This window comes from Plecotus auritus (assembly GCF_963455305.1).
Source record: "Plecotus auritus genome assembly, chromosome: 4".
In the NCBI taxonomy this organism is placed as follows: domain Eukaryota; kingdom Metazoa; phylum Chordata; class Mammalia; order Chiroptera; family Vespertilionidae; genus Plecotus; species Plecotus auritus.
Genome location: NC_137775.1, coordinates 164,239,645 through 164,259,183, shown reverse-complemented (window position 1 = coordinate 164,259,183; position 19,539 = coordinate 164,239,645). Strand labels below are relative to the sequence as shown.

The following is a 19,539-nucleotide window of genomic DNA, read 5'->3' as shown; positions in this document are numbered from 1 at the left end:
AACAAACAAAAAAAACACCACCAATTTCTCTACCCCAGGGTTTTCACATATGTGTGATCCTGTGTAAGTTTCTGAAATATCTAAAAAAAAATTTTTGGAACAAGAGAGGATATAAAGGAATAATTAATGTGTGAAATACCTCTGAAAAGTAGTGTAAATGTGGAAAACATAGAAATTAGCAATCATTCCTCTAGTGCAGCAATTTTCAACCTTTTTCATCTCATGGCACACATGAATTAATTATTAACATTCTGTGGCACACCAAAATATATATTTTTTGCCACTCTGACAAAAAATAGGTATAATTTTGATTCCAGATAGCTATTGTTGTGTTGGCTATTGTCATTTTTTTATTTGACAATCTAAGGGAAAAGAGGTTAGTGCCCCTGACTAAATACTCGGGTATTACATGTTTTGAAATTTCTTGGGACAACACTGGTTGAAAATCACTGCTCTAGTTAATATCCTCCCAACATCTTCAACACTTTATTTAAAGTACATTATTGAAAGACTCTCATAAAGGCTTTAGAGGAAGCTGTGTGAAACTTCAAGGTGTATAATCTCAGTCATGACTTGAAAATCATACACATAGACAACAGTATGGTGGTTATCAAAGGGGAATGGGAATGGAGGAGGATGAAGAGGGTAAAGGGGGTCAAATATATGGTGACAAAAGGAGACTGGACTTTGGGTGGTGAGTACACAATACAATATACAAATGGTGTATTATAGAACTGTATACTTGAAACTTATATGTTATTAACCAATGTCATCCCAATAAATTTTATTTTTTTTAATAAAAAAGATCCATAATCAGGTAGAAAAAATAGTCAAAAGCCATTCCTTTTTTATTTGCTCACATTCTCAACCAAACATTCAGTCCTGGCACCCCATTCACCTGGCTTTATGTTTCACGTGTACATGGTTTGCAGCTCATGCATGAATCAAATAATCCATCTAATTCAACACTCAGTCTCATAATCTGATCTTTGAGGTATCACATAGGATACAAGGGCTGAGTTTATAAAACTGTTACTGGAAATCAGGGAGACTCCTGGAAAAGTATACTGATAGGATGGGGCAGAAGAGCTCCAGGTATGAGGTTTCAGGAGCCTGAACACAGCTGACAAGGGCACCTCCTGCTTTAGGTATGACAATAGTGAGCTGTACATTTACAGGGTGGGGTAGGTGAGATTTAGATGGACATATGAAAATGACTCACATAGCAGAGTTCCTAGAGGGCAGTAGGATCAGGTTTTAGATAACTATAAAACCAGTATGAATCAACAGTGGCATATAAAACTAAAAGCTGATCCCGTGATTCAGGCTGCAATAATCTCTAGTGTAACTTTCAGACCTCGTGTGCCCAGAATTGAGTTAATCATTATCCTTGATTGGTAACATACCATTATCTTTTTCTATGCAAGTATCTTTTTTATTTTATTCATCTGTTTATTTTACCATGCATTTTGGAGGCGTCATTGGCTTTCACATGAAGTATAATTTCTATGAAATGAACACATCTTAAGGGTACAGCTCTATGAAATTTGTGTATTCATCAGTGTAACCACTAACCAAACCTAGATATAAAATTATCAATCTTTAAAAATAAACAACAAAGGTTATCGAGCAGCAAATTAGTTTATTTGGGAATAGCAGTGGAATTGTAATTTTTTTAATTTAATAAATCTTTATTGTTCAGATTATTACAATTGTTTCTCCTTTTCCCCCCCATAGCTCCCCTCCACCCGGTTCCCACTCCACCCTCTGCCCTTACCTCCCCGCCACTGTCCTCATCCATAGGTGTACGATTTTTCTCCAGTCTCTTCCTGCACTCCCATACCCTTTCCCCCTGAGAATTATCAGTCCACTCCCTTTCTATGCCCCTGATTCTATTATATTCACCAGTTTATTCTGTTCCTCAGATTTTTAATTCACTTGATTTTTAGGTTCACTTGTTGATAGATATGTATTTGTTGTTCATAATTTTTATCTTTACTTTTTTCTTCTTCCTCTTCTTAAAGAATACCTTTCAGTATTTCATATAATACTGGTTTGGTAGTGATGAACTCCTTTAGCTTTTTCTTATCTGTGAAGCTCTTTATCTGACCTTCAACTCTGAATGATAGCTTTTCTGGGTAGAGTAATCTTGGTTGTAGGTTCTTGCTGCTCATCACTTTGAATATTTCTTGCCACTCTCTTCTGGCCTGCATAGTTTCTGTTGAGAAATCAGCTGACAATTGTATGGGTGCTCCCTTGTAGGTAATTAACTATTTTTCTCTTGCTGCTTTCAAGATTCTCTCTTTGTCTTTTGCCCTTGGCATTTTAATTATGATGTGTCTTGGTGTGGTCCTCTTTGGATTCCTCTTGTTTGGGGTTCTGTGCACTTCCTGAACTTGTAAGTCTATTTCTTTCACCAGGTAGGGGAAGTTTTCAGTCATTATTTCTTCAAATAAGTTTTCAGTATCTTGCTCTCTCTCTTCTTCTGGCACCCCCATAATTCTGATGTTGGTACACTTGAAGTTGTCCCAAAGGCTTCTTACACTATCTTCAACTTTTTGGATTTTTTTTTCTTTTTGCTTTTCCGGTTGAGTGTTTTTTGCTTCTTTGTTTTTCAAATCTTTGACTTGATTCTTGTGTTCCTCTAGTCTGCTGTTGGGTCTCTGTATAACATTTTTTATTTCAGACAGTGTATGTTTAATTTCTAGTTGGTCTTTTTTCATATCTTTGAGGGTCTTGCTAAATTTATCGGCCTTTTCTAGGATATTCTTGAAAAGCCTTATAACCGTGGTTTTGAATTCTATATCCAGTCGTTCATTTTCCTCCATTTCTTTCATTTGTGATCTGTTTCTCTGCCTCCACGTTTTCGCTGCTTCCCTGAGTTGGTAGAGTAGCTTTGTGTGCTAGGTTTCCTATAAGGCCCAGTGGGTCGGCCTCCCCAGTTACCTGAGGTGGACACTCTTGGTGCACCCCTTTGTGGACTGTGTGTACAGCCTTGTTGTAGTTAAGTCTTGATTGTTGTTGGTATCACTGGGAGGAATAGACCTCGAGGCCAGTTGGCTGTGAAGATCAGCTGTGTCTATGCTGGGAGAAGTTCGGTGCTGGAGACAGCCTTATAGGATTTAGACTTACAAAACTGCAAAAGCCTCTGTGCTCAGCTTGGATGGGGCGGAGTCTCAGGGCGGAGCAGACAGTCTTGGCTTCCCGTCAGCCCTGCCCTTGCACGTGTGCCTCCAGACTTCTGCCTTCTGCGACTCCCCTGAGTTTCCGCCTGACAGTCCAGATTCCCCCTGTAAGAGTGTGGGTCCCCAGGGGCTCGCCCAGAACTGGGGTTCAGTGCAGTCGGAACTAGGGTTCAATGCAGTCAGGAGCTTCCGATTCCCTTCCACCAGGGAATGCCTGCGGCAACCTCCTTATTCAGCTTTCTCTGCGAGCACTCGCGTGTGCATGCGTGCCTCCAGACCCGCCGCGGCTCCCTCAGGTCTCCGAGTCTCTGTGTGCCTTTCTCTCTACCTGACAGTCCAGACTCCCCCTGTGTGAGCCTGGGTCCATGGGGTTTTGCCCAGAACTGGGTTTCAGTGCAGTCGGAATTGGGGTTCATTGCAGTTGGGGGCTTCCTTCCCCCTCCTGACAGAGAAAGTCAGCCAGGCACTCAGTCGCCCTTCCTCTCTGCGCGCGTCTCTGTACCTCAGCCCTTTGCTGCTCCTCTGATTCTCCGTGAACTTTTCTCTTTCCTTCTAGTTGTAGAATTTCCACTCAGCCAGCCTTCCTGTGGTTCTGGATGATGTCCGTTCTCTCTTTTTGTTGTAGTTTTGAAATTGTTGTGCAAGGCATCAGTTTAGGTGCTTACTTATGCCGCCATCTTTGTTTCTCCCCGGAATTGTAATTTTGGACATGCAAACTATGGTGGACCATAGCCAAGTACAAAATGACAAAAGGGAGGTCAGTTTGGGAGGGGATTTTTGGAGAATATTGGGGAGGGTTGTTTTAACAGGAGCACATTGGTGGGGGCAGGGGGCAGTGTACAAGGTTGTGGCAGTTTCTTTTTGGCAATGAGTGAAAAGCAGGGAAGAGGAGAGCTCTCCCTCCATGGCTTCACAGCTCCATGTTGAATAAGGTTTCCCTTATTCATTTTCACAAAATATTTTTTGTGCCACTCCCCAGAAAATATTGCCCTGCCAGAAGGTACCCACTGAAGCCTACTATAATAGATTAATTTGCCTGTTCTTGAACTTCATAGAAATGGTACCTTACATTATGTTTTCTATCATTACTGGCACATTTAACTTTATTAAAACTGCCAAATAGTTTCCCAAAGTGGCTAAAACAATTTCTATTTCCACCAGAAATGTATGAGCATTCCACTGACTCTACCTCACCACCACCATTTGGTATTGTTTTTAGCTATTATGCTAGGTATACAGTATTATCTCATTGTACTTTTACTTCGCATTTCCATGATGGTTAAAGATTCTGGGGCAGTTTTAGATTCCAATTCATCACATCCACCCATGTGACCATGAAAAGCCCCACTGGTTTCTCTTCTCCCAAAAGGCCAGGTCTAGTCCTCAACCTCAGCCTAGAATGAGCAAATGCCCCTCATTCTAGGAAGGGATCGTCTCTCTCTGGAATTTTGATTCAACCAGTCCTTGTCATGCAGTCCATCTACAACTCTGTGAATACTTCAAAAATATGTTTTTTAATTTATCTGACTTCTTTTTTCCTAGTTGTTATAGTGGGAATGCTGGTGTCCCACTGGAATCTACTACATCACATTGGGAAGTGGGACTCCTTCCATTTCTTCTTCAGTCAGTTTTGGTAAATATATTTTCAAGGAATTTGTTCAGTTCACTTCAGTCTTCAAATTTACAGCATCTGATATTTGTGCCATCTCTTTTTTTCTTGATCATTCTTTCCACAGGTGTGTCAATTTTATTATTCTTTATCGAGAACAACTTTTGGGCTTCTTTGATTCTCTCTGTTGTAACTCTGTTTCCATTTTATAGATTTCTGCTCTTATCTTTATTTTTTCCTTCCTTTCATTTAGTTCTGCTTTATTCTGTTGTTCTTCTTTGAACTTATTAAATTGACTTTTAGCTTATGCTTTCTTCTAGTTTTATAAAAGCATTTAGACTATAAATATCCTCTCCAAGTATTATTGACACTGTATCTTAAAATTTTTTAATACAGTACTTTAAAATAAAAATTGTATATATTTAAGGTATAAAACATAATGATTTTATGTACATACTAGAATTGTGATGCAAGAAATTCATGCAAGAGTAGGCCTTCCTTCCCCCGGCTGCCTGCACTGGCTTCCCTCTGACACCTGGGACCCGGGCTTCCCTTGCAGCCCCGGCTTCATTCAGAAGGTTGTCTGGAAGGACGTCCAGAAGGATGCCCGGTCTAATTAGCATATCATGCTTTTATTATTATAGATGTATAGTGACATGACTATTATGGTCAAGCTAATTAACATATCATCTCCTCACACAGATATCATTAATTTTTGTGATGAGTGTACCTGAAATCTACTCTCTTAGCATATTTCCAGCATTCAAAATAGTACTATTAAGTATAGTCATCATGCTTATACATTAGCTCTCTAGACATCTCTACATAACTGCAAATTTGTATAGTTTTGCCAACATCTGCCCATTCCTTTCCTCTCCAACCCCTTGTTATCCCTTTTTCTATGAGTTTGACTTTTTTATTAGATTTCACATATAAATGAGAAATACAGTAACTTTCTCTTTCTTGCTTATTTCACTTAGTATATCATCAGACATGCATTCAGGTTGTCTTTATATCTTGGCTGTTGTGAAAATGCTACAATAAACATGTGAGTGCAGATAATCTCTTTTAGATAATGATTTCATTGCCTTCTGATATATACTCAGAAGTGGAATAGTTGAATCATATATAGTTCTATTTTTAATTTTAGGGAAAATCTCCATAATAGCTATACCAATTTACATTCCCACCAACAGTGTACAAGGGTTCCCTTTTCTTCTTATCTTTGCCAACACTTTATTATTATTATTATTATTGTTATTGTTGTTGTTGTTGTTGTTATCATTATTATTCAGCCTGGTCCTGGGGCCAAACCATGTGCCTAGGTCCATAAAAGCCAGCTTTGGAGGCTGGGACCCTCACTCTATGGGAGCTAATCTGGAGTCTGGGTCCATGGGGCCCAGCCCAGCACTGGGGCAAATACAGAGCCTAGGTCTGTAGGAACCAGCCTGGCTCTTAGGTGGGGCAGAACCTGGGTCCATGGGAGCCCACCTGTAGGCTAGGTCTGTAAGGGCTTTGCTATCAGGGTAATACTAGCTTCATAACATGAACTGGTGAGTTTTACCATGTTTACAGGTTTTTTTAGAAGAGACTGTGTAGATTCAGTGTTAATTCTTTAAATGTCTGGTAGTATTCTCCAGTAAATCTGTCTGGGCCTGGAGATTTGAGGGGAGATTTTTTAAGTTAAAAAATCCTATTCTCTGCCTAGCTAGTATGGCTCAATCCCCGTGCATCAGAAAGTTGCTGGTTTAATTCCTGGTCAGGGCACATGCCTGGGTTGTAGGTTTGATCTCCAGTGAGGAGGACATGCAGGACACAGCCAGAGGCAGTCTCTCTCTCTCTTTCTCTCTCTCCCCCCGCCCCCTGCTCTCCCTCTCTCCCTCTTCTTCCTTCTTTAAAATCAATAAAAACATTTTTGGGGGGTTAATCCTCACTGTAGGATATATTTCCATTGATTTTAGAGAGAGTAGAGGGAGAGGGAGAAACAAGAAACATCGATGTGAGAGAGACACATCAATTGGTTGCCTCCTGCACACATCCCAACCAGGGCCAGGGAACCTGCAACCGAGGTATGTGCCCTTGACCAGAATCAAACCCGGGACCCTTCAGTCCGAGGGCCCATGCTCTATCCACTGAACCAAACTGGCTAGGGCAATGGTCGGCAAACTGTGGCTTGCAAGCCACATGCGGCTTGCAAGCTGCAGTTTGCCACTCTGTTGACTAATGAGTTTGCCGACCACTGGGATAGGGGCTTAATCACAAGGAACAACAACAGCCAGTAATTACTGGAATTGAGAGTCAAGGTCAGTGGTCGGCAAACTCAATAGTCAACAGAGCAGCAAACCGCGGCTCGCAAGCTGCATGTGGCTCGCGAGCCGCAGTTTGCTGACCACTGGGCTAGGGCAATAAAAACATATTTTAAAAATCCAGTTTTCTTTGAAGTTCTGGGACTATACAAATGATCTATTTAATATTGAGTGAGTTGTAGAAGTTTGTGTTTTTTGAGGAATTAGTCCATTTCATTTGAGTTGTCAAATTGTTCATAGTACTCATTATTGTCCTTTTGATATCTGAAAGTTTTAAAATGATATCCACTGTTTTGTTTCTGATACTGGTAAATGTGTCTTCTTTTCTATTCTTTTTCAATCTTGCTAGAGATTTGTCAATTTTATGATCTTTTCAAGTAAGCAGATCTTTACATCACTGACTTTCTCCATTATATTTCTGTTTTCAATTTATTTCTATTCTGTATTATTTCCATTCTTCTATTTGCCTATATTTTATTTTGCTCTTCTTTTTCAAAGTTGTCTAGGTTTCTGGGTTAAGAGCTTAGATCAAGCATGTCAAACTCAAAGGCTAACATGGGCCAAATAAACAAGGTTTAAGTTTACGTGGGCCGCAAAAAAAAACCAAAAGCTTCAATTTCCATACAAACGTAGGTTTATTTTGATAGAGACATGCTGAATACAAAGGGCTGAAATGAGTAATCGTTAACATAACAGAAAATTTTAATAAAAATTAATATTTTTCTTGAACATTAACTTACCAGATACTGAATAACTGCACAAATTAATAAGCGTAACGCAAATAAACCTATGTTTCCAAAAGCGAAACATGTCCTATTGCATACACCAAACAAGTCAGTACAAGATTAATGATGTGGCAGTCGGCTGCTAAAATATTCGCTACTAGTATTAGTGGAGAGAAATGGTGCACCTACATGTAAGGCGCTAAGGGAAATAAATGCAACACGATTTTAGTAATCAGTCATTAGCGAACATTGTAGTTCATTATTAATAATTATGTATAACAGGATATTGTAAAAATTAAGTTATGAAATTTTTATTAAAATGTTTCTTACATACCGTTATATTGGCTGTGCCACAAAAATATTCATTGTGGGCCACATGTGGCCCGTGGGCCATGAGTTTGACATGCTTGGCTTAGATTATTGTTTTGAGACTTTTCTTCTTTCCAATATATGCATTTATTGCTGTTTCTTTTAACACTGCTTTGTGTCCCTCAAATTTTGATATGTTGTATATTCATTTCCATTTACTGCAATGTCTTTCTTTTACCTTTCTTTGGTTCATGAATTATTTAGGAATGCATGGCTTTAGTGTTTAGTCATTTTCCTTTTCTTTCATTATCAGTTTATAAGATTCCATCATACATATTTTATATGACTTCAATTTTTTTTAATTTATAGAACTTTGGATATGTCCTATCTTGGACATTTAAAAGACTGATATTCTGCTGTTGTTGGATGGAGTGGTCTGTGATTTAAAACCTGTTGGTCAATGGTGTTGAATTCTTCTCCATTCTCACTAATGTCCTGTCTAGTTGTTCTATCAACTGTTAAAAGGAAGATGTTGAAATATCCAACTATAATTGTGGATTTGCCTAAAACGGAAAAGTCCTATCAGTGTTTGCTTCAAATGTTTTGCAACTTACTTGTTTGGTGCAAACACTGTAAGATTGCTTTGGAGTCTTGTTGGATAAACCTGTTTATCAGTATATAATATTCCTCTGGGGTAATATTCTTTGCTCTGAAATATACTTCATCTGGCCTTAATATAGCTATTCCTGAGTTTATTAATTAATGTTTGTATTATATATTTTGCCTGTAATTTTACTTTCAACCTACCTATATTGTTTTATTTTCAAGTATCTTATAGACAGGATATCTTGGGTCATGTTTTTAATCCAGTATACCAATTCCACCTTTTAATTTCTGTATTTAGACTACTTATATTTAATGTCATTATTTATATGTTAATACTTTTGTCTATTTTTTGTTTCTTTTTATTCTCTAATTTTCATATCTCTACCTTATTTTCCTGACTTCCTGTGTGTTATTTGAAATTCTTTGACAATTCCACTTTTATCTACAGTCTTTTTAAGTATATAACTTTGTATAATTTTTCCTAGTGGGTTGCTCTAGATATTACAATATATATGTACTAGAGGCCCAGTGCATGAAAATTCATGCACGGAGGTGGGGGTCCCTCAGCCCAGCCTGCCCCCTCTCACAGTCTGGGAGCCCTCAGGGGCTGGAGGCGACCCAGCAATCAGGGGAAGGCAACGTGCGACGCCCCATCACACCTCTGCTGCTGCCACTGCTGGCAGCGCAAGCCTCACATGGCCCTGGGCCTCGAGCGGCCCTGGGCGGCTGGGGGGCTGAGGGAACAGGGGGAATCCGGAGGCAGGCGTCCTGGCAGGGCTGAGGGGACTGGGCGCTGCCATCTTGTGGCTGTGGGCACTGCCATCTTTGAGGGCATGGCAGTCAATTAGCATATTCCCTCTTTATTGGGTGTGGGTATCGCCACCATTGCAATGGCATGAGGGTCAATTAGCATATTCCCTCTTTATTAGATAGGATAATTTATGACAGTGTAGTGGTACTATTTTACTAGTTTGAGTAAAGTGAAGAAATCTTAGTACCTGTATATCCCTTTACCCTATCCACTTTTAATTATCTTAACTATTTCCACTATATACATTCAGACAGTGCTTCAACAAACAATTTAGAAAAACAACTAGGAGAAACTCTATCATACTTACCAATATTTTTGCTTACCATGTTCTTATTTTCCTTCCTAATATTCCAAAGTTCCTTCTCTAATCATTTTCTTGCTATTTAGATAACTTGCTTTAGCCATTCTTTTAGGGTAGGCCATGTTGGTTGCATTATACATTCCCCCCAATGGTACACAAGAGTTCCTTCCAATTTCTCCACATCCCCACTATACTTGTTATTTTCAGAGTCTTTTTTTTTTTAGCAATTATCATATGGTTGTGAAATGATATATTATTGTGGTTTTGGTTTGCTTTTCTCTAATGATTAGTGATAGTGAACATCTTTTCATATGCAAGTCCACTGTTCATTTTTTAATTGGATTATTTGTTTTGTTGTCGTTGAGTTATAGTTTTTACTATATTCTGGATATTATCAAGTCAGTTACATTATTTACAAATATTTTCTCCCATTCCATAGCTTGCCTTTTCATTCTGTTAATTGTGTCTTTGATGCACAGTCATATGTTTGATGTAGCCCCACAAAAGGGGCTTACTTTGAAGATTAGTATACCAAAAGCAATTTCCCTCTCCATTCATTTTTCTTTTCCCAGATAACTTAAAATTTGAACTTCTTAATCTGTATAGGCTAGATTGCTGAAGGAAACTTCATCTAATTCACATTTTTTAAGAAGGCATTAAATCTTCTAGGTTTCTCACTGTCATAGTGTTGTAAGGGAGTAAAATTCCCACCAGATTGCCTATTTTGACTATTTTGTATTACTGTAGCTGTGAGATATGTGAGCTTTTTACTTTTACTGTTTTTTTTTATAGAGAGTGGAAGGGAGAGGGAGAGAGAGGAAACATCAATGTATGAGAGAGTCATCGACTGATTGCCTCCGGTATGCACCTTGACCAGGGACCAACCCCGCAAGCTGGGCATGTGCCTTGACAGGAATTAAACCAGTGACCTTTTAGTACATGGGATGACACTAAACCAACTGAGCCACATTGGCCAGGGCATAAGATATTATTCACTTTCTATGCATACAGAAATTACTAACCAAAAATAATAGCTTTAACCTTAGATCACCACTCCAGCATCTTTATGTCTCAAATGGAAGGTAAATCCTAACCTTGAATTTATATCTACATTTGGAGACAATATTCCTGTGCATTATTTCATAGAAGTGGGCCTATATAACCTATTTGCCATAATTCCCCAAGCTTATCTCTTCTGTTAATTTTATTTCTCCCATGATGGCTTTATCAAAATGACTCACATTTTGGAGCCATTTATGGATTGTACTTAAAACTATTTGGATTTTATGTTTTCTAACCAGTGCTATATTTCTGTAACCCGGATTGCCATGAATATTCCAGATACTCATCTTCCAACTTGCAGACCAAATAATAATGCCATTTATTACTGCCCACGAATAAGCTATTATCAATTATTATGTGAAAAATTAATATAATTTTTCCCTACCCAGCAAGCTATCCCAGAAGTCATGGAACAGAAAAGCTCCCACACCAAATTAAGATGCTTAAGGCACATGGCTTATTAAATCAATTTAAATACACAACAAAAAATCAGGGAGAAGATATGGGATAATACACTTTTTAAGTTACAAGAAGGTAGAAGGATCTTATTATCCGAGTTATGCAAGATCATATATCCTCTCTCCTTCTCTGCTGCATCAGCATTCTCCACCAACTGTATAATTTTGAGAACCAGAGTTGAGGTCTGTCCCAGGAGGATCAACATATAGAAAATACAATGAGTCAATGACATGCACTTGCTCTAATCAAGTACAGAGAGATGCAGAGGGACATGTATGCCTGACTACAGCTATAGCTCATTAATCAGCCTCATAAGCTATTCTGGATTTTATTTCTGTTTCTTGAGTAGAAGACCCAAAAGATAAAGAAGGTGTTACCCAATTAAGACCCATTTAAGACCTTAACAATACCAAGTGTGTCTTAATAATACTTAATATCTATTTGGCCCCTCTATCCCTTCCTATGTTTAACACTCACATGTTCTATATACTTTATCTACACCTATCATAACATGTTTCACAACTATTTGCTTCTATACTTAGTTTCATAACTCCTCATTTCACAAATACTTCTCTATTTAGTTTCATATATCCTCCTTTGTTTCTCTTATTTTCTATAGCAGAATTGAGTATTTTATAATAATACCACTAACTCACATTATAGCAAAAAAGCATTAATGAGGATGAAATGTCTCTATATACTGTCTGGAAGTGCCCCAACATACAGTTAGTGAATAAAGCAAGGTGACAAGAATTGTGTATACTATGCTGTCTTTCATTGGTGGGGGCGGGGAGGGGGGGAAGAGCTGTATTTGGTAGCATTTTTCTCGTAGGATACAGAAGAAACTGGTAACACTAATTTTCTCTCAGGAGGATAACTAGATAGCATGCACAATCTTTGAACTTTTAAAACTGCATAAGAAATACATATTACCTATTGAAAAATTGGTTGATTATTTTAAATTTTATTTATAAAAATATTAATTATATATTTTTCTATATACAGATATCAGAATGGCAGCACAACTAAACCTGCCAGAAAATACAGATGACTGGACAAAAGATGATGTAAATCGGTGGTTAGATAGTCATAAAATTGACCAAAAACACAGGCAAATCTTGACCACACAAGATGTGAATGGAGCAGTCCTGAAGTTTCTAACTAAAAGTCATCTCATTGATATGGGCATAACACATGGACCAGCTATCCAAATAGAACAACTATTCAAAAAATTGCAGAAAGCATCCTCTGATGATCCTACTCAGACATGTCAGAAGAAAAAAGGCAGTAAAAAGGTGCCTAAAACACAAACTTTGATGCAAGAGGAAAATGAGGAAACTTCAAAGCAAAAACAAAAGGGTGAAGAGAAATCAGATATGGCTAATGCCTCTACAATGAATACAGTTTCTAAGTCACTAAAAAGTGAGTTCATAGAAAATGAAATAGATGACACAAAGGAAAAGCAGCCATCCATAGAACTGACATGTGTATCATACCCTTTTGATGAATTCAGTGACCCATATCGTTACAAATTGGATTTTTGTCTACAGCCTGAAACAGGACCACTCAATCTCATTGATCCAATACATGAATTCAAAGAGTTCACGAATACAACAAAAGCCACAGAGGAGGATGTTAAAATGAAATTTAGCAATGAAGTTTTCCGATTTGCTTCAGCTTGTATGAATTCACGGACCAATGGCACCATTCATTTTGGAGTCAAAGACAAGCCCCACGGAAAAATTGTTGGTGTGAATGTCACCAATGTCACCAAAGAAGCCCTCATTGACCACTTCAATCGGATGATCCACCAATATTTTGAAGACCATCAGGTCCAAAAAGCGAAGAAGTGCATTCGAGAGCCAAGGTTTGTAGAAGTTTTACTGCCAAACAGTACTCCATCTGACAGATTTGTTATTGAAGTGGATGTCATTCCAAAATACTCTGAATGTGGACATGATTATTTCCAGATTAAAATGCAAAACTACAACAACAAAGTATGGGAACAAAGAAAACATTTCTCAGTGTTTGTGCGAGATGGGGCCAGCTCTAAAGACATCATTAAAAAAAAAGATTTCGAAATATTTAAATTAGGTTTAGAAGCATTGGCAGAACATAGAAAAGAAGCAGAAGAAAAATGCAGAAAAAAAACAAATAATAAAAACAGTGAGGGTCCAAAGCTTATTGAATTGTTGACAGGAAATAAGGATTTGTTAGATAATTCATACTATGAATGGTACATTCTTGTAACAAACAAATGCCATCCTAATCAAATAAAACACTTAGATTTTCTAAAGGAAATAAAATGGTTTGCTGTATTGGATTTTGATCCTGAATCTGTGAGCAAGGGGGTAGTCAATGCTTACAAAGAAAGCCGAATAGTAAACCTTCACTTGCCAAGTCTATATGTAGAGGGGAAAACCACACCAAATGAGAAGATTTCTAGTCTGAATCTTTATCAGCAACCCAGCTGGATTTTATGCAATGGCAGGTTAGACATTGACAGTGAAAAATACAAACCCTTAGATGCAAGCTCCTGGCAAAAAGAAAAAGCATCTGAAGTTAGGAAATTAATATCATTTCTTACACATGAAGACGTAATGCCAAGAGGGAAGTTTTTGGTGGTATTTCTTTTACTCTCCTCCGTGGATGATCCAAGAGACCCCCTCATTGAGACCTTCTGTGCTTTCTACCAAGATCTCAAAGGAATAGAAAATATATTGTGTATTTGTGTACACTCACACATATGTCAGAGATGGAAAGATCTACTTGAAGCAAGATTAACAAAACAAGATGAATTATCAAGCCAATGTATTTCTTCTTTAAGTCTTGAAGAGATCAATGGTACTATTCTTAAACTAAAATCTGTGACTAAATCTTCACAGAGATTTTTGCCATCTATTGGTTCATCTACTGTCCTTCTAGAAATGGAAGAAGATATCATGACTGCTCTGGAAATTCTCTGTGAAAATGAATGTGAAGGTACACTCTTAGAAAATGACGAAAATAAATTCCTTGAATTCAAGGCTTTAAAAGAGGAAGACTTCTATAGAGGTGGTAAAGTATCATGGTGGAACTTCTATTTTTCTTCTGAAAACTATTCTTCACCTTTTGTCAAAAGGGATAAATATGAAAAACTTGAAAGAATGATTCACAGCTGTGCAGATTCTTCAAAGTCAACATGTTCCAAAATTATTCATCTGTATCATCATCCAGGCTGTGGTGGGACTACCTTGGCTATGCATATTCTCTGGGAACTAAGGAAGAAATTCAGATGTGCTGTGCTGAAGAACAAGACAGTGGATTTTTCTGAAATTGGAAAACAGGTGACTAATTTAATCACCTATGGGACAGCAAACCATCAGGAATACTTACCTGTACTGCTTCTTGTTGATGATTTTGAAGAACAAGGTGATATCTATCTTCTGCAGGCCTCTATTCAAACAGCTATAGCTAATAAGTACATCCGATACGAGAAACCTCTAGTGATCATCCTAAATTGCGTAAGATCACAGAATCCTGAAAAATGTTCGAAGATGTCAGACAGTATCGCCCTAATACAACAACTGTCTCCCAAAGAACAGAGAGCATTTGAGCTTAAATTGAAAGAAATTGAAGAGCAACATAAAAACTTTAAAGATTTTTATTCCTTCATGATCATGAAAACCAATTTTAATAAAAAGTACATAGAAAATGTTGTCAGGAATATCCTGAAAGGACAAAATATTTCCACCAAGGAAGCAAAGCTCTTTTCTTTTCTGGCTCTTCTTAATTCATATGTGCCTGATACCACCATTTCACTTTCACAGTGTGAAAAGTTTTTAGGAATCACATCCAAGAAGGCTTACTGGGGAACAGAAAAACTTGAAGATAAGATGGGCACCTACTCTACAATTCTGATAAAAACAGAGGTCGTGGAATGTGGAAAATACTGTGGAGTGCGCATTATACACCCTTTGATTGCTATCCGCTCACTGGAAGAATTGAAGATAAGCTATGATTTGGATAAAAGTCAAATTATGTGGGATATGCTAACAGAAAATGTGTTCTATGATACTGGTATAGGAAGAAGCAAATTTTTCCAGGATATGCAAACACTGCTGCTCACAAGACAGCGAATTGAACATGAAGGTGAAACAGGGACTTGGTTTTCCCCATTCATTGAAGCATTACATGAAGATGAAGGGAACAAAGCAGTTGAAAAAGTATTGCTGGAAGGTATTCTTCGGTTCAACCCAAATGCATTCATTTGCCAAGCCTTGGCAAGACATTTCTACATTAAAGAGAGGGACTTTACCAGTGCCCTTCATTGGGCAAATCAAGCAAAAAACATAGAACCTAACAATTCTTATATATCAGATACACTGGGTCAAGTCTACAAAAGTAAAATAAGATGGTGGACAGAGAATAATGAAAGAAACAGAAACATTTCAGTTGATGATCTAACTGAACTTTTGGATTTAGCAGTTCATGCTTCAGAAGCATTCAAGGAATCTCAACAGCAAAGTGAATATAAAGAGGATGAGGCAACGGAAAGGTTTAATCAGAAGTCAAAGAGGCGGTATGACACTTACAATATTGCTGGTTATCAAGGGGAGATAGAAGTTGGGCTCTATGCAATCCAGATTCTCCAGCTCATTCCTTTTTTTGACAATAAAAATGAACTATCTAAAAGAGACATGATCAATTTTATATCAGGAAATAGTGATATTCCTGGGGATCCAAACAATGAATTTAAATTAGCCCTCAAGGATTTTATTCCCTATCTAACTAAATTGCGATCTTCTTTGAAAAAGTCGTTCGATTTTTTTGATGATTATTTTGTCCTTCTGAAACCAAGGAGCAACATTAAGCAAAATGAACAGTCTAAAACTCGGAGAAAGGTGGCTGGATATTTTAAGAAATATGCAGATATATTTGGTCCCTCCGAGGAATTACAAAACAAAGATCTCAGATCACAGCTTAGTTTGCCACTTCGAGTAGAGCTGCATCGGAGAAGCCTAGAAGTTTTAAAAGCAGACAAGTTTTCTGGGCTCTTGGAATACCTTATCAAAAATCAAGAAACCATGGAAGATATAGTGAAAAAATACACTTTTCTCATTGAACAATCCACTGTCAGAATCGAGCAAAAGGAAAAACAGAATTTCATCTTGGCCAATATCATTCTCTATTGCATTAAACCTACCTCCAAAATTGTGATGCCAACTAAAAAATTGAAAGATCAGCTTCGAGAAATCTTGCAACAAATAGGACCATCTTATCAATTGTCAGAACCTTATTTCTTAGCTTCCCTCTTATTCTGGCCAGAAAACCAAAACCTAGATAAAGATTCTCAACAAATGGAAAAACATGCTCGGTCACTACAAAATTCTTTCAGGGGGCAGTATAAACATATGTATCGTACGAAGCAACCAATTGCATATTTCTTTCTTGGGAAAGGTAACAATATGAACAGGCTTGTTCACAAAGGGAAAATTGATCAATGCTTTGGAAAAACACTTGATATTAATAGCTGGTGGCAGAGTGGAGAAGTATGGAAGGAGAAAAAAGTCAAAGAACTTTTGCTTCGTTTAAAGGGACGAGCTGAAAATAACTGTTTATACATAGAATATGGAATCAAGGAACGAATCACAATACCCATCATACCTGCTTTCTGGGGTCAACTAAGAAGTGGTAGAAGCATAGAAAAAGTGTCCTTTTACTTGGGATTTTCCATTGGAGGCCCACTTGCTTATGATATTGAGATTATTTAAGAGCCTGATCTTCTCCCTGCAGGAATGTGATCTCAGTATAATCTTTTTTTTTTTTTTTTTGACCCAAGACTTTAAATTTCTTTTGAAAAAGGAAAAAAAAAAGTGAGAAATGTGGACAGTATCAAATATCTTCCTTGGCTTGGATAACACTATCAAGGACAAGATAAGAACAAGATAAGAAGGAGCTAGGGATGGAATTAGGAGAGGTGAATGTAATAAGTCAGCCCCACAGAACTCCACCACTTCCTCCAATTACCCAACCAAGGCATGGACTGAGGTAGAGTGCCTTCTTTCTTCTCAACTGGAAAAATTTTTCAGAATAGGAAAAAATAGTTATGATTCCAATACATTATAATATTGGGAAGCATTTCATTAAAAAGGTGAAATCCTCAAGCTGAAGAGCAAAATTTGTTCTTACCAAGCACACCAGCACTCAAGGATCTTTCAAAGCAGAGAAGCAACCAGTTCTCTGAAGGTCATACCCACAGAAGTCAGCAGGTTTTACCAAAGCAGGCTGGAGAATTAGACTAACTTTTCATGTAGTAGTAGGCAGTTGAGCAAAAGTGGGGGGCAGGGGGAGTGAGTTATAGAACTCTATACACACACACACACACAAAAAAAAAAACCAAATAAACAAAAAACACCGGAACTCCAAAGCTAATGAATAAAAAGGTCTCTTGTGAAAAAAGACTAATTTATCTCCCATCTAGGGAATCCTAACATACTGGCAAGATATGCATGTAACTTTTGCACTGAATAAGCACAACCAGTGAGAGGTAATCAAAATGCAATTTTCATCCAATAAAATTATGGACATGGACAATTACCAATGGTTGCAAAAGCTGATAAACAACTTTATAGCAGATGAATCAGACTTTCCTACATCCTGATCAATATTAACAGAGAGAGAGCCAGATGTATGAGATTATAAGAGTGCACACATCACCAAATAATTGAACCTGAATCTGGATCAATTCAGGATCTTTCTTCCAATTGAAAGGAAATACAGATGTTGGATATGCTTCAAAGTAATTCCATGTGTAAAGTATGGAGATGGTGAAAGGAAAGTAGATAAACAGTATAACTGCAACAAGATGGGACCTGAGTTAACAATTGCTGCATGATGCATATATGGGAGTTCTGTATACTCTTTTCTGTTCTTTGGACTGTGCTCTTGAAATGTTATGTTATAAACAATTTCTAAAACAAAAAAAAAATCAATTTGTTTTTTCCTTCACAATTCCATTCCGATTTTTAATAGTGGGTTATGTGTGTGTTGGGGGGGCGGCACACAGTCTCTTGTTCCTGAATGAAATTTCAGCTCCCTAACTTCTCAGCTCACTTATGGTTTTTTTTAAAAAAATTCTCTGGTTAAACACAGTCTTAATTTTTAAAATGAGAATGTCCAGTCACATTTTTCTCTGGGGCCACTTCCCACTTTGCCCCAGATTTCAGTCTACTCTACACAGACTCTTATGGAGTCCTTGTGTCTTACCAGGTGATTCTGTTGAACTCAAACTAAACCAGCTTGGACAGGTGTTTGCTCTCTCATAACTTAACTTGGGTGCACAAGAAACACTCATGGATGTTACTTCTACCACTGGTAGTAGAGCTAATTTCCAGTCTTGGAAACAATATGCTCCATAATGTCAGGAAGACACAGATCAGGCACTTCACAAAGACCTCTTGAAGTCCCCTCCCATGCCCCCCATTCCCTGCTCTATAGGCTGGAGATGAGAGTGTCATGGTGTTTGGGAGAATTTTTGCCAAAAGAACCTCTTCATAAATGCGTCTCTTCCTGAATGCCAGCAGCTGGCTAACTATAGCCTGTAGACCAAATCCAGCCTGTCCTTTAAATAAAGTTTTATTGGCACACAGCTACACTCATTTGTTTAAGTATTGGCTATGGCTGCTTTTGTACTGCAACAACAAAGTTGAGTAGTTGCAACAGAAATCATATATCCCACAAATCTAAATTTTTACTATCTGGCTCTTTAGAGAAAAATTTTGCCAACTCCTGCTCTATGCTATCAACTCTCACATCTTTTTTGTAGGTCAGCTATCTAATCGATTCTTAGACATTTATTTTGCAAATATGCATCTTAGTTTATCACCTAATTTGATATCTGATTTCTATCATTTTAGGACCAAAGTTAAAACTTAACAAGCTTTTAACACAATAACTTTTTTCACATTATAATAATCCAGGTCTAACACTGCCAAGAACAGCAGAGTAATAAATGTGGGTTTTCCTTTTGCAAATAAAACTAAAACTGAATGATGTTGGATAAATTGGACAAGCTAATTAATCTATCATAATTCTTTTTACCCATTTAGCTTTACATTTTCCTTAGGTGCATGGAATTTAGTCTTGAAAAATAGAAATTTAGAAGGTAAGATTTAAATATTAATA

The 19,539-nt window shown here is 37.6% G+C and overlaps 1 protein-coding gene across 1 annotated transcript in view; it reads left to right on the top strand.

Moving 5' to 3' along the window:
* LOC308246878 (uncharacterized protein) overlaps positions 1-18,322 on the top strand; it is a 49,736-nt gene extending 31,414 nt beyond the window's left edge. The window contains exon 5 of the mRNA XM_080665210.1: positions 12,379-18,322. Coding sequence (XP_080521336.1) covers positions 12,379-17,126 — 4,748 coding nt within the window. The 3' untranslated portion in view covers positions 17,127-18,322. The remainder of the gene's footprint in view (positions 1-12,378) is intronic.
* The last annotated feature ends 1,217 nt before the right edge of the window (positions 18,323-19,539 follow it).